Source organism: Cetorhinus maximus, chromosome 16 (genome assembly GCF_964194155.1).
Source record: "Cetorhinus maximus chromosome 16, sCetMax3.hap1.1, whole genome shotgun sequence".
In the NCBI taxonomy this organism is placed as follows: Eukaryota; Metazoa; Chordata; class Chondrichthyes; order Lamniformes; family Cetorhinidae; genus Cetorhinus; species Cetorhinus maximus.
This window is the reverse complement of record NC_135894.1, coordinates 14,764,385-14,791,954: the sequence shown is the minus strand read 5'-3', so window position 1 is coordinate 14,791,954 and position 27,570 is coordinate 14,764,385. Positions and strand designations below refer to the sequence as shown.

The window sequence follows — 27,570 nt, the reverse complement described above, 5'->3', positions numbered from 1 at the left end:
GTGGCGTCACCTTGGGTTTTATAATTGCTCCCGCGAAGCGCTCTGGGACGTGCTCGTCACGTTACAGGCGCTATGCAAATGTAAGTGGTTGTTTGTTGACGGTACCAATCGGCCCCGCCTTTGTCTGATGTCGCGGCGTGCGATTGGCCAGGCTGTGCGACACGTAAGCTCGCCCCGCCCGCCCGCCAGCCCGGGCGCGCGGTGGGGGGCGGTGCGCAGCTGCTGTCAGTCAGGTGGTCCACGCGGGGCCCGGTTGACGTCACCGCCCGGGTCACGTGCTCGCACTGTCCGCCGGTTCCTTTTTTTTTAAATAAAGTTCGTCGACGCGACGCGACGCGTGCGCAGTGCGGTGAACAGGAGCAGCCGGAGGCCGCGGACACACGTAGAGCTATGCCCAAGAATAAAGGTGAGAGTGGGAGCGGGCTGAGCAGGACAAGGAGTCCAGGCGAGGCGCCGGGAGCGGAACAGGGACCGACCGAACCGCCGGGTCCGGGTTGGAGGAGGAGGAGGAGGTGGAGGGAGGGGAGAGGCAGCTGGAAGGCAGTGCGGGAGCCGCAAACACGTGCGGGAGCCGCAGTCTCTGCGGTTTTCCCCGCGCGCTCTCTCTCTCCGCCCCCCCCCCCCCCCCCCTCCAGCGCCGGCCTCTTCCCTCCGCCACTGGCCGGCTGCTGGCCTCACTAGGCCCCATCGGCGCCCACCTCTCCCATCCTGCTGCGGGGAAGTTTTAGAACCGGATGAGGGCTCGCCCCATTCCGCAGTGGAAATCTGGAACATGGTGGTGGGGGGGGTGGGAGCAGCTACACATTATCCAGACTGGCGACACTTTGAGATGTTTGTTTGTTTCAGGTTATTAAAGTAGGGAGATGGAGCTGAGGGGGATGGCGTTGTGTATGAGCTAGATATCATGGATAATGTTATCTGGTGTTACTAATGAAAATGCTCATTACTTGGAACATTTCCTTCCTTAATTAATCTTCTAGTTTTCAAGCCCCATCCCACACACTTGCCCTGTTATCCAAATTGGGATTGGACCAGTTGACCTTTCTGCTTCTGATGCTCCCATCCATGTTATAAAAATTCCCCTTGTCATCAGTTTTGCTTTCTGAATAAAAAAAATTAGCTGTCCAAAACATTTTTGTTTATTTAATGAGACCAGTGGATTTTCACCAGATTTAAAGCTCAATCATATTAACTGCACCCTCTTTTAATTGATAACTGGAAATTAGATGGAGGTTCACTTTAGTGCCACTGTTAAGTTGGAGATAGACTAACACAGGATGTGACCTGAAGCATGGGGCCAATGGGGGTATCTGTTGCCCTGTCAGCCATGTCTGCAGCCCATTCACCTGTAATTGCTGTGTTGACTGGTTGGCTTTGCACTGCCCCAAGCCCAACAACTAGATTGGCCTCACTTAACCCAGAAATGCAAGTTAGGTGAAAGATTATGCATCAAGCGGGCAGATTGAGATGGCAGTTGGAACAAGGGTTTCTATTGGCTATTTTTGGTAGATCCTTGAATCCATCTGATTTACACTGCAGCTTGCTCATCATTCCAATATTTTCTATAATTTGCACAGTGCTCCACAGATATCTTAGAATGAATCAATGATGATGAATCTTTATAAGAATCTAGGTGTCACTGGCAAGGCCAGCATTTATTACCCAACCCTTTGAGAGGGTGTTGGCAGGCTGCCCATTTGAACCACTGGTAGAAGTTTGGTATAATTGGTTTGTTGGGCAATAGCAGAGGTCAGTTAAATGTTAACCACACTGGAGTCATTTAGGCCACATTGCATAAGGGTAGCTTTTTCCTTACACTAATTGGGCGATGGTGAGCCAGTTTGGTTTTTCTGACAATCGTAACTGTGTAGTGGCCCCTTTTACTGATACCAGCTCTTGTTTTTTTTTCTGCTGGAATATGACTTATTGTTGTATTGGGTTTTTCCACCAATAATTCTGTTTTTGAAGTTTATGTACCATCGTATCTCTTTCCTTTCCATCTTCTCGACCCCACTCCCTTCCCATCTCATTGAGAATCTTGGGATCCTAAACCATGCCATGTTGGCCAAATTCACCAGGTCCTGGCAACTCAATTCTCTTTGCTTTTTTATTTCCTACTTGCTATTAGAATTTTGTTGGTTTGATGCTTGGAATTGGCTGTTCTAGGTATTGTTGCATCATGTCTGAATTCATTTTAAATTAAAAACATTAAATAACATAAGTACGACCAGAAGTAGACCATGTGGCATCCTGAGCCTGCTTCTACATCTAGCATTCAGGAAGATCATGGCTAAACTTTGCACCTACTACATTTTCCTACCTTCTACCTTGATTCCTTTAATGCCCCAAAATCTAGCAATTTCATTCTTGAATAATCGACTGCGCATCCACAGCTCTCTGGGGTAGATAATTACAAAGATTCGTGACCCTGGATGAAGAAATTTGTCCTCATTTCAGTCCAAAATGACCAACTCTTTATTTTACCTCCTGGTTCTAGATACTCCAGCCTGGAGAAACAGCCTGTCAAGCCCTCTCAGAATCCTTTGTTTCAATGAGATCACCATTCATTCCTCTAAACTTTAGAGAATTTATGCCCAGTCTATTCCGTCTCTCAGAACAGCCCTTTCGTCCCTGGAAGCAATCATGTGAACCTTCATTGCACCACCCCCCTTTCCCATTGCCAAGGTAAGTAAATCCTTCCATAGGTAAGGAAACCTGAACTGAACACAGTATTCCTGCCACAATTTCACCAAAGCCCTATATAACTTAATTATTGTTGAAAAAAGGCACGTCATGTTGACGCTTTTTGTCTTGCAATCATCAGGACAGTTTGCAAGAATACCAAATGTAAAGGGAACAATTAATTTATACTTCATAGGAGGGTGCTGATTAGTTGGCAAGTGGATTCTGAATGGTAGAGGTGTTGACATGGTGAATGCACCAGTTAACTGTTGACTGACTGTTAACTGCCAAGCTGTGTTTAAATTCAAACCAGGCAGGTTGACTCTTGGCCAAGGTGTGTCTTGGGGAATGAATCAGAGAATGGCTGTTGCCTATTTTGTTTAGTTGAAAGAGGTGCAATGTGTGTACATGTTCTTTCTGTCTACAAGGACCAGGGCTCTGTGTATTAATATATGTAGTTTCTGGCACACATAGCAGCTACATCCTGTGAGCCTGACTGATGATCTTAAGTTGGTTGTCAGCATAATTCTTGGCACACACAATTGGACAACTTTTGCTAAACAATTGTATCTAATATTGGACACTGATTTGAGTTTTGCAAGCACAGACTTGTGGGTTATGGCCTGTACCTTGCCCATTCCGAGCAACAGAAGGGACATGATACGTTCCACCAGCCATTGGGGCGTATGGCCTACATACTTAATATCACGCCAGCACTGAAATTCATAAACAACATTACTCGTTTGTTTGATGGGCAGAACACCTTTTTGGCTTGGCAGCAGCATCCAGCTAGTGGGGAACACCACACCTGTTGCAACTGCTAGCTTCACCTGCTACTCAAATTTTTGAGACCCTGTATAATTGCATAACCTGCTGTCCTGTAACTTGAGATATACACCAGTTAATGGAAATATTGCTTTAATTGTTGAGGCTCAATGCTGTATAGCCAAGTGGCCCCAGAAAGGTTTGAAGCAAAAAGTAGGGACATTCCTGGACACATTTTCATTTTAATGTGGTAATTTAATTGACTGCTACATGTGTGCCTGAATCCCTAACCTGTCACACACCTGTGAAATCTTCCAGTCATCATTTCTTTCCCTGCAAATACATGATAAGCTATAGAATATTTTAGGTTCTTTCACTGAGGGGAACCTGTGGATGTGGTGTATTTAGGATTCCAGAAGGTATTTGACAAAGTGCCACATCAGAGTTTACTGCACAATGTAAGAGCACATGGTGTAGGTGGTAATATCTTAGCATGGATAGAGGATTAGTTAGCTAACAGGAAACAGAAGGCATAAATCGGTTTTTTTTGGGTTGGCGGAATGTAACGAGTGCAGTGCCACAGGGATCAGTGCTGAGGCCTCAGAAATTTACAATTTATATCAATGACTTGGACGGAGGGACTGAAGGAACTGTTGCTAAATTTGCTGGTGAGACAAAGATAGTCAAAAAAGTAAGTTGTAAAGAGGACATAAGGAGTCTGCAAAGGGATATAGACAGGCTAAATGAGTGGCAAAAATTTGACACATGGAGTACAATGTGGGAAAATGTGAACTTGTCCACTTAGGCCGGAAGAATAGAAAGACAGCATATTATCTGAATGGAGAGATTTTGCTGAATTCTGCAGAGGGATCTGGGTGTCCTGGTACATGAATCACAAAATAGTTAAATATATAAAAGAACCTGCATACTTTCATAGGTGTGGGCATCGCTGGCTAGGACTGCATTGCTTTTATTGCTCATCTCTAATTGCTCTTGAGAAGGTGATGGTGAGCTGCCACCTTGAACTGCTGCAGTCCATGTGGAGAAGATACTTGCATAATGCTGGAACGGTGATACAGGTCCAAGTCAGGATGGTGTGTGGCTTGGAGAGGAGCTTGCAGGCGGTGGAGTTCCCAAGCATCTGCTGCCCTTGTCCTTCCAGGTGGTAGAGGTCATGGGTTGGGAAGATGATGTCAAAGGAGCCTTGGTGATTTGCTGCAGTGCAACTTGAAGGTGGTACACACTTCTGCCACTGTGTCGGTGGTGGAGAGAGTGGATGTTGAAGGTGGTGGTTTGGGGTGCCAATCAAGTGGGCTGTTTTGTGCTGGATGGTGTCAAGCTTGAGTGTTGTTAGAGCTGCACTCATCCAGGCAAGTGGAGAGTATTCCATCGCACTCCTGACTTGTGCCTTGTAGATGGTGGACAAGCTTTGGGGGGTGTCAGGAGATGAGTTGCTTGCTGTAGAATTCTGAGCTTCTGACCTCTTGTAGCCATAGTATTTATACGGCTGTCCCAATTCAGTTTCTGGTTACTGGTAACCCCCAGGATGTTGATAGTGGGTGATTCAGTGATGGCAATGCCATTTAACGTCAAGGAGGGATGATTGGATTCTCTCTTGTTGGCGATGGTCATTGCCCAGCACTTGTGTGGCGTGAATGTTACTTGCCACTTGTCAGCCCAATCCAGAATGTTGGGTGTGCACTGCTTCAGTATCTGAGGAGTCATGAATGGTATTGAACATTGTGCAGTATCAGCAAACATCCCCACTTCTGACCTTGCGATGGAGGGAAGGTCATTGATGAAGCAGCTGAAGAATGTTGGACCCAGGACACTACCCTGAGGAACTCAGTGATATCCTGGGACTGAGGTGATTGACCTCCACTGCAACCATCTTCCTTTGTGCTAGGTAATGACTCAAATCAGTGGAGTTTTCCCCCTGATTAACATTGACTTCAGTTTTGCTAGAGCTCATTGATGTCACACTCAGTCAAATTCTGCCTTGGTGTCAGGAGCAGTAACTCCTAACTCACCACTTTAGTCCATGTTTGGACGAAGCCACATGGACAAATGTGGGTTAATTAAGGAAAGCCAGCATGGATTTCTTAATGGTAGATCATGGTTAGCAAACTTTCAGAACTTTTTTTGAAGAGCTAACAGAGAGTTGATGAGGGCAGTGCTGTTGATGTGATGTACATGGAATTCCAAAAGGCATTTGATACAGTGCTGCCCAACAGACGTGTGAACAAAGTTATAGCTCATGGAATAAAGTTGTCAGTAGCAACATGGATACAGAATTGGCTGAGTGGCAGAAACGAGTAGTGGTTAATGGATGTTTTTCGGGCTAGAGGAAGGTTTGTAGTGGAGCTCCCCAGGGATTGGTATTGGCACTCTTTTTATTTTTTTGATATATCATTGACCTAGACCTTGCTGTACAGGGCATAATTTCAAAGTTTGCGGATGATACAAAATTTGGAAGCATTACGAACTGTGAGGAGGATAGTGTAGAACATTAAAAGGACATAGACAAGTTGGTATATGGGTGGGCAAGTGACAGATGAAGTTCATTGCAGAGAAATGTGAAGTGATTCATTTTGGTAGAAAAAAACATGGAGAAATAGTATAAAATACAGGGTACAACTCTAATGAGAGTGCAGGAGCAGAGGGACCTGGATGTATATGTGCATAAATCATTGAAGGTGGCAGGACAGGTTGAATGAGCGATTAATAAAGCATACAGCATCTTGGGCTTTATCAATAGGGGCATGGTATACAAGAGCAAGGAGTTTATGTTGAACTTGTATAAGTCACTAGTTTGGCTTTAGCTGAGGAATTGTGTCCAGTTCTGAGCGCTGCACTTTAGAAAGGATGTGAAAGCATTGGAGAGTGTAGAAAAATGCCACTAGAATAGTTCCTGGGATGAGGAACTTCAGTTATGAAGATGGATTGGAGAAGTTACAACTGTTTTCCTTGGAGAGAAGGCGGCCAAGAGGATATTTGATAAAGGTATTCAAAATCATGAAAGACCTGGGCAGAGTAGATAGGGAGAAACTGTTCCTACTTGTGAAAGGATTGAGAACAAGAGGGCCCATATTTAAAGTAATTAGTAAAAGAAGCAATAGTGACATGAGGAAAAACCTTTTCACGCAGCGAGTGGTTAGGGTCTGTAATGCTCTGTTTAAGATTTTGGTGGAGGCAGGTTCATTGAAGCATTGCAAAGGGAATTCGACTTATATGAAGAGAGAGAATGTGCAAGGTTAAGGGAAGAAGGCGGGAGAATGGGACAAGATGAGTTGCTCATTCGAATAACCAGTGCCACGCAATGGACCAAATGGCCGCCTCCTGCACTGTAACAATGCTGTGATTCTGTGAAGGCTGTAATGAGGTCAGGAATTGAGTGGCCCTGGCAGAAACCAAACTCTGCATCAGTGAGTAAGTGCCACTCGATAGCGCTGTCGACAATCCCTTCCATCATTTTGCTCATGATCAAGAGTAGACTGATGGGGAGGTAATTGGCCGGGTTGGATTTGCCAGCGCAAATCTGGGCAATTTTCCACATTGCCTAGATTCTAGTGTTGTAACTGTACTGGAACAACTTGGCTGGGGGTGCAGCTCGTTCTGAAGCACAAGTTTTCAGCACTGTTGCTGGAATGTTGTCAGGGCCCATAGAATTTGCAATATCCAGTACCTTCAGCCATTTCTTGATGTCGTGTAGTGAATCGAATTGGCTGAAGACTGACATCTGTGATGCTGGGGACCTAAGGAGAAGACTGAGCTGGATCATCCACCTGGCACTCCTGGCTGAGGATTATTGCAAATGCTTCAGTCTTGTCATTTGCATCATTGAGGATGGTGATATTGGTGGAACCGCCTCCTCCACCGTCATTCATGACTGGATGTGGTAGGACTGCAGAGCTTAGATCTGATCCATTGGTTTTGGAATCGCTTAGCTCTGTTTATCGCATGCTGCTTTTGCTGTTTGACATGCAAGTAATCCTCTGTTGTGGCTTCACCAGGTTGACACCTCACTTTTAGATATGTCTGGTGCTGCTCCTGGCATGCCCTCCTGCACTCTTCATTGAATCAAGGTTAATCCCCTGGCTTGATAATGTTAGATCAGGTGATATACTGGGCCATGAGGTTACAAATTGTGGTTCTATACAATTCTGCTGTTGATGGCCCGCAGCACCTCATGGTTGCCCAGTTTTAAGTTGCTAGATCTGTTCGAAATCTATCCCATTTAGCATGGTGGTAGTACCACACAACACAATGGAGGGTATCCTCAATGTGAAAGCAGGAATTAGTTTCCACAAGCACTGTGGTGATCGCTGTTAAGCAATACTGTCAAGAACAGAGGCAGATTGGTGATGAAGTCAGTAGGTTTTTCCCTCGTTGGTTCCCTCATCACCTGCTGCAGACCCATTCTAGAAGCTATGTCCTTTAGGGCTCGGTCAGTAGTGGTGCTACTGAGTCACTCTTGGTGATGGATGTTGAAGACCCCCCACTCAGAGTACATTGTGCCCTTGCCACCCTCAGTGCTTCCTGCAAGTGATGTTCAACGTGGAGGAGTACTGATTCATCTGATAGGGCAGTAGGTAGTAACCAGCAGGAAGCTTCCTTACCTATGTTTGACCTGATGGCATGAGACTTCATGGGAATTAAAAGCCTAATGATGGCCATGAAACCATTGTTGATTGTTGTCCTTTTAGGGAATGAAATCTGCTGTCCTTACCTGCTCTGGCCTGCATGTGACTTCAGACCCACAGCAATGTGATTGACTCGTAAATGCCTTCTAAAATGGCCTAGCAAGCCACTCAGTTGTAACAAACTGCTACAAAGCCTCAAAGGAATGAAACCAGATGGACCACCCAGCATCAACCTAGGCATCTGAAGCGACAATGGCAAACTCAGCCATGTCGAGAGGGAATTGCCCTGAGGGTCCTCAGCACCGACTCCGGACCCCATGAAGTCTCATGGCATCAGGTCAAAGATGGACAAGGAAACCTCCTGCTGATTACCATGTAGTGCCCTCCCTCAGCTGAGCACCACTTGAAGGAAGCACTGAGGGTGCTCTGGGTGGGAGACTTCAATGTCCATCACCAAGAGTGTTTCGGAGGCACTACTACTGACTGAACTGGCTGAGTCCTAAAGGACATAGCTGCTAGACTGGATCTACAGCATCTAGGGCTATCAGCAGCAGCAGAATTGTACTCTAACACAATCTGTAACTTCATGGCCTAGCATATCATCCCCTGCTCTACCATTACCATCAAGCAGGTGATCAACCCTGGTTCAATGGATTGCAGGAGCAGCACCAGGCATACCTAAAAATGAGCTGTCAACCTGGTGAAGCTATAACACAGGACTACTTGCGTGCCAAGCAGCATGAGCAACAAGCGATAGACAGAGCTAAGCGATCCCACAACCAACGGATCAGATCTAAGCTCTGCAGTCCTGCCACATCCGGTCGGGAATGGTGGTGGACAATTAAACAACTCACTAGAGGAGGAGGCTCCACGAATATCCCCAACCTAAATGATGGGGGAGCCCAGCACATCAGTGCAAAAGTTCAGGCTGAAGCATTTGTTGCAATATTCAACCAGAAGTGCTGAGTGGGTGAAACATTTCGGCCTCTCCGGAGGTCCCCAGCATCACAGATGCCAGTCTTCAGCCAATTCGATTTACTCAACGTTATATCAAGAAATGGCTGAAGGCACTGGATACTGCAAAGGCTATGGGCCCTGACAATATTTCGGCAACAGTACTGAAGACTTGTGCTCCAGAACTTGCCGCCCCCCTAGCCAGGCTGTTCCAGTACAGCAACGACACTGGCATCTACCTGGCAATAAGGAAAATTGCCTAGGTATATCCTGTGTGTACACCAGGACAAATCCAATGCACCCAATTACTGCCGATGTCTACACTCGATCGTCAGTAAAGTAATGGAAGGGGTCATCAACAGCGCTATCATGCAACACTTGTTTAGCAATAACTTGCTCACTGATGCCCAGTTCGGGTTCTGCCAGAGTCACTCAGCCCCTGACCTCATTATAGCCTTGGTTCAAACATGGACAAAAGAGCTGAACTCCCATGGTGAGGTGACCGTAACTGTCCTTGACATCAAGGCAGCATTTGACTGAATGTGGCATCAAGAACCCCTAGCAAAACTGGAGTCAATGGGAATTGCGGGGGGAGTGGGTAAACTCTCCATTGGTTGGAGTCATACCTAACACGACGGAGGGTGGTTGTTGTTGTTGGAGGTCAATCATCTCAGTTCCAGGACATCACTGCAGGAGTTCCTCAGGGTAGTGTCCTCGGCCCAACCATCTTCACCTGCTTCATCATAAGGTCCTAAGTAGCAGCAGTGTGTACCATCTACGAGATGCACTGCAGGAATTGACCAAGACTTACTAGACAGCACCTTTCAAACCCATGACCACTACCATCTAGGAGGCCAAAGGTAGCAGGTACATGAGAACACCACCACCTGGAAGTTTCCCTCCAAATCAATCACCATCCTAGCTTGGAAATATATCGCTGTATATCAACTTCACTGCTGGGTCAAAATCCTGGAACTCCCTTCCTAACAGCACTGTGGGCGTACCTACACCACAGGGACTCGAGTGGTTCAAGAAGGCAGCTCACCACCACCTTCTCAAGGGCAACTAGGGATGGGCAAAAAATGCCGGCCCAGCCAGCAAAGTCCACATCCTGTCAATGAATTTTTTTTTTTAAATCCAGAGTTGATATTGAGAATTCCCAGGGCAACTCCTTCCTGACTGCATACCACTGTACTGTCATCTCTGGTGGGTCTGCCCTGTCGGTGGGAGAGGATGTGCCCAGGGATGGTGATGATGGTGTCTGGGATGTTGCCTGTAAGCTATGATTGTGTCCCATGCAGGGCAGACTGGGTAAGGATGGCAGATTTCCTTCCCTAAAGGACATTAATGAATCAGATAGGCTTTTGCAACAATTGACAATAGTTTCATGGCTATCTTTTAATTCCAGATTTATTAATTGCATTTAAATTCCCTCAACTCTCGTAAGATTCGAACAGCAATTAAGGCATGTTACCTGCTGAGCTATTGGGGGCTGCGGACCCCAGTCTGGGAACCACAGATACCTATGGAATTCAGTACAGACTCCATTTTTAACTCTAATTATTAATCAGTAACAAAGTTTGATTCAGTACTTTGTGTTTTTTTTCTTTGTGCATAAAGAAATATTCCAAGGTAGATTCAAACTTTTAGGGATTTAAGATTGTGGCACAAGTTGGTGTCTGTACAATTCACAAAAATTGGTCAAATAACTAGAAGATTGGGTAAATCTTAATTTCAAATAGTGTTCTGTTGCTGCTTCAAAGATAAAAATGTAATCATTTGGAGTTAATATAAAGGACCTTTAGCTGGTGAGACTTGCCATTTTGCTTCTATTTGCAGAGAATTGTGAAGTTTTTTTTAAAAAAGCATTTTAATTGTATGACTAAACTTTATGGTTCTTCAAAGCCAGCGAAGTGGTTTGAGAACCTTCTGAGAAACATTTGGCTTGTAGACCCATCTACCCGTACCAATGATTTTAAATGAAATAAGCTACAAAATAACATAGAAACGGCCATTCGGCCCCTTGAGCCCGCTCCACCATTCAATAATATCATGGCTGATCTGATGGTGGCCTCAACAACACTATATACTGTCTACCCTTTGATTCTCTTATTGGTCAAGAATCTATTCACCTGTCCATAAAAATTACCCTACCTCCTCTGGAGAAAAGTGCTCCACAGACGCCCAACCCTCAGAAAAAAATTCCTCCCCCATCTCTGTCTTAAATGGGACACCCCTTATTTTTAAATTGTCCCCTAACTCTAATCTCTCCCACAAGGGGAATCACCCTTTCTGCATCCGCCCTGTCAAGTCCCCTCGGGATCTTATGTTTCAATAAGATCACCTCTCATTCTTCTAAACTCCAGTGGATGCAGGCCCAACCTGTTCAACCTTTCCTCATAAGATAACTCCCCCATTTTGTTAGACGTTACCAGAAAGAACAAAGGGGGAGGAAATGTTCAAGTTACTGGGTAATTTCATGAAATCAGAATTGCTCAAGTAGAACTATGTTGCTGTTTGTACAGAATCTGCTGGCTACTATGACTGGCAGAAAAATGTTATTGCAAGGATAGGAGCTGTAAACCCACAGGTAATCCTAACATAGTTGTATGTTGCTTCATCAAGCCCTTCAAAAAAGATGAAACTCTCATTTCGTGCTGTGCTAAATGCAGCTTGAGAGTTTTGTGAAGCCCTGACAAACATCTCTTTACAAAACTGTTCAGAAATGGGTTTAGGATATGAAAAATTGTTGCTTCATACTGAAGCATGTTGGTTATCTTGCAGCAGAATTCTAGAAAGTGTCTTCGACTTCATAGCCACTGTTTTTTCTTTCTGTGCGCATAACGTCATCAGCTGAAAACTTCTGACCAATTATGAATATTGAAACTTGCTAACATTTTTAAACTGTTTACGTGGAAACTAACAATACAAATGGGCAATCCAACCATGTTCAGTGAATAAAAACAAAAAACTACTGCGGATGCTGGAAACCCAAAACAAAAACAGAATTACCTGGAAAAACTCAGCAGGTCTGGCAGCATCGGCGGAGAAGAAAAGAGTTGACGTTTCGAGTCCTCATGACCCTTCAGCAGAACTGAGTAAAGTTAGGAGAGGGGTGAAATATAAGCTGGTTTAAGGTGGGGGTGTGGGGCGGGGGGAGAGAAGTTGGGGGGGTGGTGGTTGTAGGGACAAGCAAGCAGTGATAGGAGCAGATAATCAAAAGATGTCACAGACAAAAGGACAAAGAGGTGTTGAAGGTGGTGATCTTATCTAAGAAAATGTGCTAATTAAGAATGGATGGCAGGACACTCAAGGTACAGCTCTAGTGGGGGTGGGATGGAAAGACTGACAGGGTATTACAGTTATAGATTTAAAACTAATGGAAATAGGTGGGAAAAGAAAAATCCTTATAAATTATTGGAAAAAACAAAAGGGAGGGGGAAGAAACGGGAAGGGGGTGGGGATTGGGGAGAGAGTTTAAGATCTAAAGTTGTTGAATTCAATATTCAGTCCGGAAGGCTGTAAAGTGCCTAGTCGGAAGATGAGGTGCTGTTCCTCCAGTTTGCGTTGGGCTTCACTGGAACAATGCAGCAAGCCAAGGACAGACGTGGGCAAGAGAGCAGGGTGGAGTGTTAAAATGGCAAGCGACAGGGAGGTTTGGGTCTTTCTTGCGGACAGACCATAGGTGTTCTGCAAAGCGGTCGCCCAGTTTGAATGCTAAGTTTGCAACATTTAGGAAGAAAATTGAAATTTTGTAAAACCAGACTGAGCAATGGAGGTTCAGATATATTCCCACTACTGACTGAGTTTCTGGATGGAAATGCAATCATTGTGTGAAAGGGTCATTCCTCATGCAATGACGGAAGAGTACTTCAGTGTTTATGATTAAAATATAAAGACATAAGAGCAATTTGGGTTTGGGGCCCATTTTCAACATTTGCTACATCATGTTGCCTAAGTGGAAAAACATAACAGGAGTTGGTGGGATTGTCCATGACTACTTACTTGCTGAGAATTAGTTTTCAGGAACAAACACCTTCCCAATTTTGGCCATTTGTTGCTGCAAGTACTCAGAATTGGTATAAAAGAAGCAATGAAGGTGTTGCTGCCTTTCCTAATAACGTTTGTGAATTAACATTTTCTGCTATTGCAGCAATGTACAAGCCCAATCTGCAGGTGGTTTATAATGTACATGACGTTGTCAAACATCATGTGAAGAGTTGATGGGCTCTGCAATGAGAAAACATGCACAACCATCTCATGTGTAAATACTGGTCTAATACTTTAAGAAAACAATTTGCATTCCAGCACTTTGAGTATTATATAGTGTTATAAGGCTTGTGATCAATCCATTTGAAAAGTGGGTCCTTCAGCCAGAAATATTTGAACCATTGATCTATATGTCTCAAAATCTAAGAGTGCTTGGTTAGGTGAGAATCAGCAGTTTTGTGTGCAGGCTAATTTTGTATTTTTATATCCAGGTAAGGGAGGTAAGAACAGGCGACGTGGTAAGAATGAAAATGAGTCCGAGAAACGTGAGCTGGTGTTTAAAGAAGATGGTCAGGGTAAGTGAGATGTACATTTGGTTATATAATTCCAGCCACCTATCCTAGATGCTCTAGGCATCGTACCTGTTTTTTAGCTGCAAAGAAAGATACTAAAACACAAGGTTTAGTAGCTACAGTATGAATTTTGCAAAACGCCACTTAACACAAACACTACAAAACAAAAGCTCCTTGCCTTCAGGCCATATTTACCCTTGTAAAGTTAATTTTGAAAAGCTGTTCCCAAGGTTAAAAGTGACTTATTTAGTTCATGGCAGAATAAATCAAAAACATCTCAAAAGATTAGGGGTATATGATTGGAGAAAAACACCTACATTTGGTTTGGTACCGGAATTCATTTTACATGAGAATCACCAGTTGAAACAACTTCTTGGAGCCCTGGTAGCTGAGGGTTAGTACTGTACATGACTTTCATTTCATGTAGGATTTTTATTTGGCTTGTACTCTGATTTATTGCCCATCCTTGATTGACTCTGACCCAAGAAGGTAGTGGTTCTTGAACTGAAGAAACTTGCTAGAACTGAGTGGCTTGGCATGGCACTGTGGTGTGGGCCGAGTTATTAGCACCTTTAGGGCACTAGTGATCCCGTTGGGTTTTTACAGTGCGGCAGCTTCATGGTCTCATTGATTTCCAGACTTAAGAATAAAACTGAATGCGGATTCTCACTGTGGGTTATGAGCTTACGTTCTGTGTTTTTACACCAGGTGTCTAGTTACTTACATCTTTGGTTATCTTTTTGGCTTTAAAGAAAAAACTAATTTCTTCTACCTGCATCATTAACTCCGTAACAGACTGGAGTTGTTTAATCTAGATCCTTCGACTGAGTTGCTATAGGATGATTGTAAAATCCCATGAGTTGTCCAGTTGCTCTGCCCATCTATTTTAAACAACAGACAAGCCACAGATCATTTAAGGATGAAGACGCCTGTTGTCAGCTGTAAGTCAATTGTGAATTGGGTTGTGTGCTCAAGACCTACACCAGAGATTGAGCACATAGTAATCTTTTGGATAAGGCATTAAACCAAGGCCCAGCTACTCCCTCAGGTGGATGTAAAGGATCCCATGACACTATTCGAGGAAGAGCTAGCAAGCACACTCTGGTGTCCTGGATACTATTTATCCCTCTACTAAGATCACTAAAACAAGAATATCTGGTTATTACTTTAATTGTTATTTATGAGATCTCACTGTGTACAAAGTGACAGCACTTCATTGGCTGTAAAGCATTTTGGGATATCATGAGGCCACATAAGTTGCTATATCAATGCTAACTCCTATTGTGCCACTCACTAATCTGATACTTCTGTATGCTGAGTAAATTGCCCATATAAACATCTTTGAACCCTGTTTATTATTGTTAAAAACTTACTTTTGCCACATTTCTGGGATTACCTGAAAAATGTAAGAGTAGAATGATTAGAGCACTGAAACTTCAGTCGTTAAGACTAATTTATTTACCTCCAAATTTAGATTGTAATGGTCGTGTCATTTGTTCGAAGGTAACTCTAGTTATTTACTTTTTTGTCTGTAGAATATGCCCAGGTGATTAAGATGCTGGGCAATGGACGTTTGGAAGCCATGTGTTTTGATGGTGTGAAGAGGCTTTGCCATATTCGAGGGAAGCTGAGAAAGAAGGTGACAACTATTTACAAACACACAAAATAGGAACATAAGTAGACCATTCAGCCCCTCGAGCCTGCTCTGCCATTCAATAAGATCATGGCTGATCTGTTTATTTTGAGTTCTATATTCCTATCTACTGATAACCTTAGATTCTTGTTGGGCAAAGGAATCAATCTACCTCTGCCTTAAAAATATTTAGTGACCCCCTCTTCCACTGACTTCTGAGGCAGAGAGTTCCAAAGTCGCACAACCCCCTGAGAGAAAATTTCTCCTCATCTCTGTCCTATATGGGTGACCCCTAATTTTAAAATCGTGCCCTCTAGTTCTGGACTCACCCACAAAACAAAATATCCTTTCCAATTCTGCCTTGTCAAGACCATTCAGGATCTTGTATACTTCAATCAAGTCACCCCTCCATCTTCTAAACTCCAGTGGAAGCAAGCCCAGCTTGTCCAAACTATCATAAGACAACCCGCTCGTTTCAGGTATCAATCCAGTAAACCTCCGCAGAACCGCCTCCAATGCATTTACATCCTACCTTAAATAAGGAGACCAAAATTGCGCTCAGTATTCGCGATGCGGTCTCACTAATGCCCTGTATAACTGAAGCATAACGTCCTTACTTTTATGTTCAATTCCTTTCGTAATAAAGGATAGTCGCCTTGATTACATGCTGTACCTGCATACTAACTTTTTGTGACTCGTGCACGAAAGCACCTAGATCCCTCTGCACTTCTGAATTCTGCAGTTGTTCTCCATTTAAGTAATACTCAGCTTTTTTTTATTCTTCACCATTTTCCTGCATTATACTCCATCTGCCAGATTTTTGCTCACTCACTCAACTTATCTATATCCATCTGCAAATTCATACTTTCCTACCTATCTTTGTTTCATCTGTAAATTTGGCTACCATGCCTTTGCTCTCCTCATCTAAGCCATTGACGCAAATTGTAAAAAATCCAGCGCGGACCCCTGTGGGATCCCCACTCATCACATCCCGCCAAGCAGACAAAGACACATTTGTGCATGCTCTGTTTTCTACCAGCCAGCCAATCCTCTATCCAGGTTACACCTACACCATGAGCTTTTATTTTCAGCAGTAACCTTTGATGTGGAACCTTATCAAATGCTGTGCCTTCTGGGAATACAAGTACAGTATGTCTACTGGCTCTCCTTCATCCACAGCACACGTTAATCCTTCAAAGAACTCTAGTAAATTGGGTAAATGTGATTTCCCTTTCACAAAACCATGCTGACTCTTCCCGATTACCTTGTGTTTTTCTAAGTGCCCAGCTATTGTCTCTTTAAGGATCGACTCTAACACTTTCCCCATGACAGACGTCAAGCTAACTGGCCTATAGCTTCCTGTCTTCTGCATCTCTCCCTTCTTGAGCAGAGAGATTATATTTGCTACTTTCCAGTCTGATGGAACCTTTCCAGAATCTAAGGAATTTTGGAAAATTAACACCAGCGCATCTACAATCTCATTAGCCACCTCTTTTAAGACCCTAGTGTTATGACCGATGCAGTTGGTACAGCTGAATTATTTAAAAATCCCAGAGGGAAACTTTAAACAACTGTCATAACCTATAATTTTAAGTGTTATGTTTGCGATGCAACACTCAATTCAGGAATCAGACCACCAGAACAATTTTAGATTAAACTAAATGAAACACTTTATTAATTTACATGGTAAAATATATCTACATATGGCTACAAAATCATAACTTTGAACAAATTCCCAAACGAATCTCCATTAAGGCAACAGCAACCCATAGACTTAACCAAACACCAGACAAAGCATTTTCACCTTACGATTCCAAAATGAGGTTCTTTTCACTTGGTTCCTGTGGAGAGGGTTGGAGGCTTACAGCTGCATTTTGATCTCTCATTGCCTCTGCCCTAGAAACACAACACTGCTGAAGTTATACCTCACCCAGCCCATTGAACGTAAATTTTCATTGTATCAACAAAATCTGAACTAAACCTAACAATAAAACCCCTTTCATAGTACCAATTTTATTACCTCTCTGTTTACATCTCAAAACTAAAACACATCAAAGCATCAAGACTAGCTAGCTTTAATCCAATTAAGACACACTCACAGACTAAACCTCTATTTTAAAAAAAAATTTTCCAATAATATATACATTATTAGCTTCAAGACACCAGGATGAAGTCCATCAGGACCCGGAGACTTGTCAGCCTGCAGCTCCATCAGTTTGTTTAGTACAGCTTCCCTAGTGATTTTAATTTCACCAAGCTCCATTCTTTCTCCACCTCCTGATTTACAGCTATTACTGGAATGTTTTTTATATCCTCGATAGTGAAGACAGAAGCAAAATATTTAATTTCATCCGCCATTTGCTTTATTATCTATTGTTAACTCTCCATTCTCTCTAGAGGACCAGCACTCACTTTACTTAATCTTTTCCTGTTTTAACGCCTTTAGAAACCATTGTAATCTGGTTTTATATTCCTAGCTAGTTTCCTCTAGTATTCTAATTTTTCTCCTGATTAACCTTTAGCCGTTGTTTGTCGCCCTTTATATTCTGACCAATCATCTGACCTGCCACTCATCTTTGTGCAGTTATGTGCTTTTTCCTTAAGTCTGATGCTTTCCTTAACTACTTTAATTAACGGATGGTGGGTCCTTCCTTTAGAATTTTTCTTTATAGCAGGAATATACTTATTCTGAAATATCCCCTTAAATGTCTGCCACTGCTTCTCTATTGATCTATTCCTTGGCCTAGTATCCCAAGTTAACTTAACGAGCTTAGCTTTCATGCCTACATAGTTGCCCTTATTTAAGTTTAAAATACTTGTCTTAGACCCATTCCTCCCTTTCATACTGGATGTAAAATTCAATCATAGTGTGGTCACTGCTACCTAAAGGTATCTTTACCCTGAGGTCATTCATTAATCCTGTCAAACTACACAATACCAAGACTAATATAACCTGCTCTCTGCTTAGTTTCTTAGAGCAGCATGTTCTGGAACCATCTCGAAAGCATTCTATGAGCTCCACATCCAGGCTACTACTGCCAATCTGATTTTTCCAGTTTATATGTCGATTAAAGTCACCCATGATTATTGCTATCCCTTTATCACAAGCACCCAATATTTCTTCTTGTCTATTTTGTCCTCCATTGTGGTTGTTACTGTTAGGGAACCTGTAGACCACTCTCACTAATTACTTCTTTGCCCTACTATTCCTCATCTCCACCCAAACCGATTCTACATTCTGATCTCCTGAACCAAGGTCATTGCTAACTATTGCACTAATGCCATCCTTGATCAACAGTGCTACCCTTCCACCTTTACTTAGCTTCCTATTCTTCCTGGAGGTCATATACCCCTCAATATTCAGGACCCAATCCTTGTCATCATGCAGCTGTGTCTCCGTAATGGCTATCAGATCATATTTATTTACTATGCACTATCAATTTGTTTACTTTATGAATGCTATGTGCATTCAGATACAGAACCTTTAGTTTTGTCATTTTGTTATCTTGGTCATGCACAGTCTTGATACTTGGTGCATTCTTAGGTTTTTTTCTCTCTGTCCTTCCTGCCATTCTCTGACTCTCATCTCCCATATTACTATTTTCCTCTGATTTTTTTTCTCTGCTCTGATGTACTACATCTTTCACATTTGATCATTTGCCCCCACTATTTAGTTTAAAACCTTCTCTGTTACTCTAGTTATGCGGTCCCAGCACAGTTCAGGTGTAGACCATCCCAATGGTACAGCTCCCACTTTCCCCAGTATTGGTGCCAGCGCCCCACAAACTGGAACCCACTTCTCCCACACCAGTCTTTGAGCACGTGTTCATCTCTAATTTTATATACCCAATGCCAATTTGGATGCACTCGGGTAATAATCCAGAGATTATAACCCTTTGAGGTTCTGCTTTTCAATTTAGTACCTGGCTTCTTGTATTCTCTATGCAGAAACTGTTTCCTAGTTCTACTTATGTCGTTGGCACCTACATGGACCATGACAACTGGATTCTCCCCCCTCCCACTGCAAGTTCCTCTCCAGCCTTGAGTCCTGGCACTGGGCATCTGGACTCTCGCTCTTTGCTGCACAGAACAGTGTCAATCCCCCTCACTATACTGGCCCTTACCACTACATTCCTTCTTGCTCCCCCCACTTGAATGGCCTCCTGTACCATGATGCCACGGTCAGTTTGCTCATCCAAACAAGCTGAGAACCTCAAACCTATTGGATAATTGCAGAGACTCCCACTCCTGCACTTGTGCCTCCTGGGTCCCCTTACCTGCCACGCTCAGTCTCACCCTCCTGACCAAATCAGAAGACCCTATCTTAAGTGGTGTGACTGCCTCCTGGTACAAAGCATCCAGGTAACCATCCCCCTTCCCGATGCGTCAGTGTCTGCAGCTCGGCCTCCAGCTCAATGACTCTGAGCTGAAGTTCCTCAAGCAGCAAACACTTACTGCAGGCGTGTTTGCCCTGGGCCACAATGTTACCCAGGCACTCTCACATGCTGCAGCCTTGACACATCACCTGTCCTGCTATCCTTAATGTGTTTTAAATAAGTGAATAATATAATTAAGTAATTTGTTGCTTTTTATATGTTCTTTATTAATTTTACCACCAAGTTGTATACTATTTTAAACCTTAGGAATAGAATAGACCTCAGGTGCTCACCAAACACTCCCTGTAGCAAAGCAAGAACCAATTCCTACAGGGTGGGAAAGATAGAAAAAGGAAACAAACACCTCCTTTTCTCCCCACCCCCCAACCCTCTTGACCAAACTCCAAGTCTGCACTCAGTTTCCTCAGCTGCACTCCATTTTGCATGTGCAGTTTGCCTTCCCCATCCCCAGCCAAATAGTACTTTAATCAGATGGCACACAAATGGACTACTTACTAGAAAGTGCCACACATGGGTAATTCCTCAAATTCTAACTACTAACACTTTTACACCAAAGTGTCGCTACCATCTCACACTTTAGAAAATTCAAATTTAAATTGCTCCTTCCCTTTTTCTGTATCAACAAACTTTCTACGAGTTCTCTCCTGAAAATTCCAAATGACTCTTCACAATCACAACTTACCATTTTTCATATGACTAATTTTGGGCTGTTTAGAAATTCTACTTGACTGGTTGGCCTAAGTTGAAGTTTCATTATTGTACGTGGCATTTTTAGTGACCTCACTTAATGTCTGGAACTGATTTATGTGCCATTCAGTGGCACATCAGATGTGTTACTGGTTTCTGTTTTGGTGGATTACGGTCCAGTTCTGTCATTTCTGACCTGCCTGATCTCTCCTCATTTCCAGTATTTAGTGGCAGCATCACAGTACTCCTGATGCAGTCTTTTCCTCCCAGTGATTCTTAAGATGCATTCCATGAAGATACTTTCTGCATCCTTTTGCTCTTGGCCCACATGCCAGTCACTTCAACACTGATGTGAAATGTATCTAGCTTTGCATGCTGAGATGTAACTGATTTGTCTGAATTTTGTTTGCAAAGTATTAACCAGATCCAGAAATGACTTAACTATATGTTACAGGTTTGGATAAACACGTCGGACATTATATTGGTTGGGTTGAGAGATTACCAGGTAAGGCATTCCCTCATCTGCACCGATCCTTTCTTCGACTTGTGTAAAATAACACTGACTGTTATGAGTGCAATGCCTCAAGCAATACAAGTGTAAAGAAAGGTGTTTTTTAGGTGGGTGGACCTGAAAACCTAGGTACATAGAATATTTGAGAAACTTCAGTTAATTTGGTTTTGGGGGAAAAAAAATTTTTTAAATGCTTTGGCAATCTTGAAAGACTAGTCCACCATGAGGTTTAAAACATGATAGTTTGCATTTGATAACACTTCGTAGCTGAAGTGCTTTTGATTTTTAACATCATGCTCTCCTTGGTTCAACTGCTGTGCTTTGTGTGGGAGTTTCCTCCATAATATGATCGACTTCTTCATCAAGATGGAGAGTGATGTAGTTGATTCTGAGACTTGGGTCCTGAATCTGTATAAAGGAAACTATGATGGTATGAGGCATGAGTTGGCTATGATGGACTGAAGGGATGATGGTGGATAGGCAATGGCAAACATTCAAAGAGCGCATGGGTGAACTGAAACGATTGTTTATTCCTGTCTGGTGCAAAAGTAAAACAGGAAAGGTGGCCAAACCATGGCTTACATGGGAAATTAGAGATAGTATTAGATGCAAGGAAGAGGCATACAAATTGGCCAGAAAAAACAACGGACATGAGGATTGGGAGCAGTTTAGAATTCGGCAAAGAAGGACCAAGGGGTTGATTAAGATGGGGAAAATAGAGTATGAGAGTAAGCTTGCAGGGAACATAAAAACTGACTATAAGTTCCTATAGGTATGTGAAGAGAAAAAGATTGGTGAAGACAAATGTAGGTCCCTTACAGTCAGAAACAGGGGAATTTATAATGGGGAACAAAGAAATGGCTGACCAACTAAATACATATTTTGGTTCTGTCTTCACAAAGGAGGACACTAATAACATACCAGAAATGTTGGGGAACACAGGGTTTAGTGAGAGGGAGGAACTGAAAGAAATCAGTATTAGTAGGGAAATGGTGTTGGGGAAATTGATGGGATTGAAGGCTGATAAATCCCCGGGCCTGATAATCTACATCCCAGAGTACTTAAGGAAGTGGCCTTAGAAATAGTGGATGCATTGGTGGTCATCTTCTGAGATCCTATAGACTCTGGAACAGTTCCTACAGATTGGAGGGTAGCTAATGTAACCCCACCATTTAAAAAGGGAGGCATAGAGAAAACAGGGACGACCAGTCAGCCTGATGTCGGTAGTGGGGAAAATTCTAGACTCCATAATAAAAGATTTAATAGCTGAGCACGTGGAAAACAATGGCAGAATCGGACAGAATCACCTTGGATTTATGAAAGGAAAAATCATGCTTGACAAATCTACTGGAATTTTTCGAGAATGTAACTAGTAGAGTTGATGAGGGGGAGCCAGTGGGTGTGGTTTATTTGGACTTTCAGAAGGCTTTCGACAAAGTCCCACATAAGAGATTGCTGTGTAAAATTAAAGCGCATGGGTTTGGGGGTAGTGTTTTGAGATAAATATAAAACTGGTTAGCAGACAGGAAACAGAGTAGGAATAAACGGGTCTTTTTCCGAATTGCAGGCAGTGACTAGTGGGGTACCGCAGGGATCGGTGCTGGGACCCCAGTTATTCACAATATATATTAATGATTTAGATGAGGGAATTAAACTTAACATCTCCAAATTTGCCGATGATACAAAGCTGGGTGGGAGGGTGAGCTGTGAGGAGGATGCAGAGATGCTTTAGTGTGATTTGGACAAGCTGAGTGAGTGGGCAAATGCATGGCAGATGCAGTATAATGTGGTTAATGTGATGTTATCCATTCTGGTAGCAAAAACAGGAAGGCAAATTATTATCTGAATGGCTATAAATTGAGAGAGGGGAATGTGCAGCGAGACCTGGGTGTCCTCGTACACCAGTCGCTGAAGGTAAACAGGCAGGTGCAGCAGGCAGTAAAGAAGGCAAATGGTATGTAGGCCTTCATAGCCAGAGGATTCGAGTACAGGAATAGGGATGTCTTGCTGCAATTGTACAGGGCCTTGGTTAGACCACACCTGGAATATTGTGTGCAGTTTTGGTCTCCTTATCTGAGGAAGATGTACTTGCTCTAGAGGGAGTACAGCGAGGGTTTATCACAGAATCACAGTGCAGAAGAGGCCCATCGAGTTTGCACCGACACGTGAGAAACACCTGACATCCTGCCTAGTCCCATTTACCAGCGCTTAGCCCATAGCCTTGAATGTCGTGACGTGCCAAGTGCTTATCCAGATACTTATTACCTGACTGATTCCTGGGATGGCGGGACTGACATATGAGGAGAGATTGAGTCGGTTAGGATTATATTCGCTGGAGTTCAGAAGAATGAGGGGGGATCTCATAGAAACTTATAAAATTCTAACAGGACTAGACAGGGTAGATGCAGGAAGGATGTTCCCGATGGTGGGGGAGTCCAGACCAGGGGTCACAGCCTGAGGATGTGGGGTAGACCATTTAAGACTGAGATGAGGAGAAATTTCTTCACCCAGAGAGTGGTGAGCCTGTGGAATTCGTTACCACAAAGTAGTTGAGACCAAAACATTGTATGTTTTCAAGAAGGAGTTAGATATAGCTCTTGGGGCGAAAGGGATCAAAGGGTAAGGGGAGAAAGCGGGAGCAGGTTATTGAGTTGGATGATCAGCCATGATCATAATGAATGGCGGAGCAGGCTCGAAGGACTGAATGGCCTACTCCTGCTCCTAGTTTCTATGTTTCCTGCCTCCCAATAATGTTCCCTTGCCTTTGCTGATCAGTAAGAGGCAGCAGTGTTGAATCACGGTTCCACCGACATCCAACGGGTAGGTAGGCCCTTGCAGTAAAGTGCTTTCCTGAAGCCAAAGCCGATTGGAAGTGTTGTGGTGGTCATGCATGGGGATCGGGCTGCTGCAGTGTGGAAAGGGGCTGATGGTGATAATGTTTTGTATTACATCTCACATCAAGTATCTTTAGGAACATAGGAAAAGGCATAGGTCATTTAACCCCTTGAGTCTGTTCTTTCATTCTTTGAGATCATGGCTGATCCGCAACCTAACCCCATAAATCTGGTTTTGCTGCATATCCCTTATAACTATGGTTAACAAAAACTTATCAATATCAGATTTAAAATTAATAGTTGTTGCATCAATTGCTATTTGCAGCAGAGGGTTCAAAACGTCTAGTGCCCTTTGTGTGTAGAAGTGTCTCTTCACTTCTGAAAGGACTGGCTGTAATTTTTAAACCATGTTCCATTGTCCTAGACTCCTTAACAGTGGAAACAGGGTAGAAATAGAGAAACTATTCCCCTTGATATCTTAGACTTGATCAAATCACCCCATAACCATCTAAATTCCAGAGAAGACAACTCTAGTTTGTGTAATCTCCCTCTTAAAACCTTGGAATCCAGATATCATTCTGGTAAATCTATGCTGTGTTGCCTCCAAGGCCAATATATCCTTTGTAAGCTGTTGTACCCAGAAGTGCTTGTAGTACTCTGTGTGGTCTAACCAGGGCCTTATACAGCTGAAACATGACTTTTACCTCCTTGCATTCTAGCTCTCTAGATATAAAGGCCAGCATTCTATTAGCCTTTTTGATTATTTTCTATACCTGCTTATGACATTTTAATGATCTGTGTAACTGGACCCTCAAGTCTTTGTACCTCCACTGTTTCTATCTTCTTTCAATTTAGAAAATACCCTGTCGTCTTTTTTGGTCCAAGTGGTTCATGTTTGATGATTCACCTAATCTGTCAATATTATTTGAATATGTGACTTTCTAGTTGATCATCTTAAGTCACAACACAGATCTTTGTGGCACACCACTAGTCACAATCTGTCAATAGAGTACCTGCTCGCCTGTCTCCTGCACTCAGCTAAATTCCGAGCCAGGCCAATAATTTGTCATCAATTCCATGAGCTTCAACTTTAGCAAACAGTCTCTTTTAAGGGACTTTATCAGCTGCCTTATGGAAGCCCATATAAGTAACATCCATACACATTGTCCTATCCATTACTTTGTCACCTCTCCAAAGGAATTCAGTTTGATTTCTTAACCCTGACATGTGTTTCTTGTGGTCTGAAATGCCCTTGTTGTATGGAGAGATATTGGATTGTTCAGTTAGTGTTTGTCTGAAACTAGTTTGATTTTAGTTGTGTTCTTCAATTGTCTGTGATACCTAGCTTTTTATTCAAAAGAAAGTTGCATGTTAACCTATTTCTTTTCTCCTTGAAAGGATAATAAGGCTGATGTCATCCTGAAATATAATGCGGATGAGGCAAGAAGTTTAAAAGCCTACGGTGAACTTCCAGAGCATGGTATGGACTCTTGTCATATCCTCATTTTGTCTGAACTTTGTAAAAGTTTTGAATTTTTTTTCACCAGTTCTGCTCTTCCTCCCATCTCATATCCGCAGCCAAAATCAATGAGACAGACACCTTTGGACCTGGTGATGATGATGAAATCCAGTTTGACGATATTGGGGACGATGATGAGGACATTGATGATGTAAGTATAACATGTTACTGATTAAAAATCAGCATTTACTGGGATGGGTGCCAGGTTTACCTGTCATTGCTTTCTCTCTCAGAATAGATTATCTCACTCCACACAATTACACTGAGGCTGGAAACTTATGAACAACAGCCCAATGTAATTGAACTTGGACTCTGTGACTGTGGTGTTCCTCTCTTGGTTGTGCCTTGAAATGGCAGTTGGGGTTTTGAAAGCTGAAGAAACTGCAGCTAAATGCTGGCCTAGTCACATTTTGTATAATATCCTCTTCAGAACTACACAGATGTTTCTTGAGATTGGGCATCCCCAGAAATAACAGGGAAGAAATAGGAGCACGTGTAGAGCACACAGCCCCTCGAGCCTCCTCTTGTCATTCAATACAACCATGTCCCCATCTGCCTTGACTTCACTTTCCCACTAACTCCCCATATCTCTTGATTCCATGACAGATCAAAAATCTGGCTATCCCAGCCTTGAGTATAATGGAGCATCCGCACCTCCCTGGGGTAGAGAATTCTAAGGTTCACAATCTTTTGAGTGAAAATATTTCTCCTCATCTCAAGTCTTTAATTAACCCCTGATCCTGAAGCTGTCCACACGTTCTAGATTCCCAACCATGGGCAACAACCTCTGTCTATTCTGTCAAGCCTCTTCAGAATCTTGTTTGTTTCAATGAGATCACTTCTCATTCTTAACTCCAGAGAGTATAAGCCCAATTTACTCAGCCTTCTCCTAGAAATCAATCTAGTGAACCCTTGCTGCACTGCCTGCCTTAGAGATGGAGACCAAAATTGCAACCAGGGGTACTGTCACAATTGTAGCAAGACTTCTTTGTTCTTGTACTCTATGCCATAAAAGCCAAGATGACATTTAGCTTCCTAATTTCTTGCTGTACCTGCAAGTTAACATTTTGTGTTCCTTGTACGAGTGTATGCACAAGTCTCTCTCAAAATCAGCATTTACATGTTTCATGCCTATTAAAACATTGATTTCCTATCCTTCCTACCAAAGTGAATAACCTCACTTCTCCAATTTATATTCTATCTGCCACCTTTTCGCCTCTTCACTTAACCTGTGTATATTGTTTTGCAGTCATTGTCCTCTTCACAGCTTACGTTCCCATCCACGATTGTATTGTCTATTAACATGGATACATTGCTCTGGGTCTCTTTGTCTAGTTCATTGTATAGACTAACAGAGACCTGCAACACATTTGCAGTCAAAATAATATCTTTATTGCAGCAGTACTACTTTAAAAAGATGACTTCTAATTATTATTTCATCTAAGACGTTAACCGAATCCAAACTTCTCACTCTGGAAAAAGCTACAAAAAGTTGTCAGTGTATAAAGCAGACCTAGGACTATAAAGACAAATTTTGTCAGGAGTCTGAACTTGACTTGTTTTATAGTCATTGAATATGGAAGTCTAATTGGGAACTGTTTTCTCCTGAGTGGAAAGTATAGGTTTACATTTGACGGGCTCAATATTATTCAAGGAATAACACACTATTTCCTTGAAATCTGCATGTTATAATTTCAACATTTTTCATCAAGAAAACAGCATCCTAACTACCACCTTGTTCCATGACACAGTTCTTGTTTATGGTTCCAGTTTCATGGCAAAACTTTAACTGCTCTTTCCTTGAATCTGTGTGTGGTGGCATGTTCATTGAAGTGGAAACTCTGGAGAGTATGGACTTTAATCCTCTTCACCTATAGAATAATTTACCTTGCAGCTTTTCTAAAACTTATTCGAATCTAGTAAATCTTCATTCTTGGCATGACAGAAGAGTAATTGACCTGAAATTTAACCATTCTCTCCACAGATGCTGCTTTATTTCAACTTTGAATGTTTACGTATGCCTGGTATAACTTTTTTTCATGTTTTCTTACAGATCTAAAGTGGGATTCCAACCTTGTACCAAGCTTCCTTTTGAATTGAATTCTTTTTTGTGGATGAGTTGATTTATGACTAATGTATCTAAGAAACCCATTCTGTAACTTTTTTTGTTTTAAAAATCTTTTAGTGTATTTATATTCTTTGTCACAAGAGAATAAAAAGGCTTTAGTGTGAGGATGTTTGGTAAAAAGTGCAACTTTGCAATAAAACGTTAAACCTGAGACCTGATTTTTGTTGTGGGTGATGAAATAGACAAGATCATCATTCTCTTGTCAGCTTAAAGAATTATATTACTACACAATTGGACTTTGTTCAGTTACTCATT

General features: G+C 42.6%; 1 protein-coding gene across 1 annotated transcript; it reads left to right on the top strand.

Annotated features, from left to right (window-relative positions):
- The first annotated feature begins 198 nt into the window (after window positions 1-198).
- Window positions 199-27,419, top strand: LOC144691368 (eukaryotic translation initiation factor 1A, X-chromosomal). The gene is made up of 7 exons (XM_078559399.1): window positions 199-406; window positions 13,526-13,609; window positions 15,142-15,245; window positions 20,778-20,828; window positions 25,067-25,148; window positions 25,247-25,338; window positions 27,241-27,419. Exons 1-7 carry the CDS (start codon window positions 391-393, stop codon window positions 27,244-27,246), a joined length of 435 nt encoding a protein of 144 aa, XP_078415525.1. The 5' UTR covers window positions 199-390; the 3' UTR covers window positions 27,247-27,419.
- The last annotated feature ends 151 nt before the right edge of the window (window positions 27,420-27,570 follow it).

Bases quoted from the DNA above. Each gene is read 5' to 3' on its own strand.
- LOC144691368 (XM_078559399.1), top strand. The intron at 15,246-20,777 runs GTGACAACTATT...TATATGTTACAG, and splicing joins GAGGGAAGCTGAGAAAGAAG to GTTTGGATAAACACGTCGGA. The intron at 25,149-25,246 runs GTATGGACTCTT...TCATATCCGCAG, and splicing joins CGGTGAACTTCCAGAGCATG to CCAAAATCAATGAGACAGAC.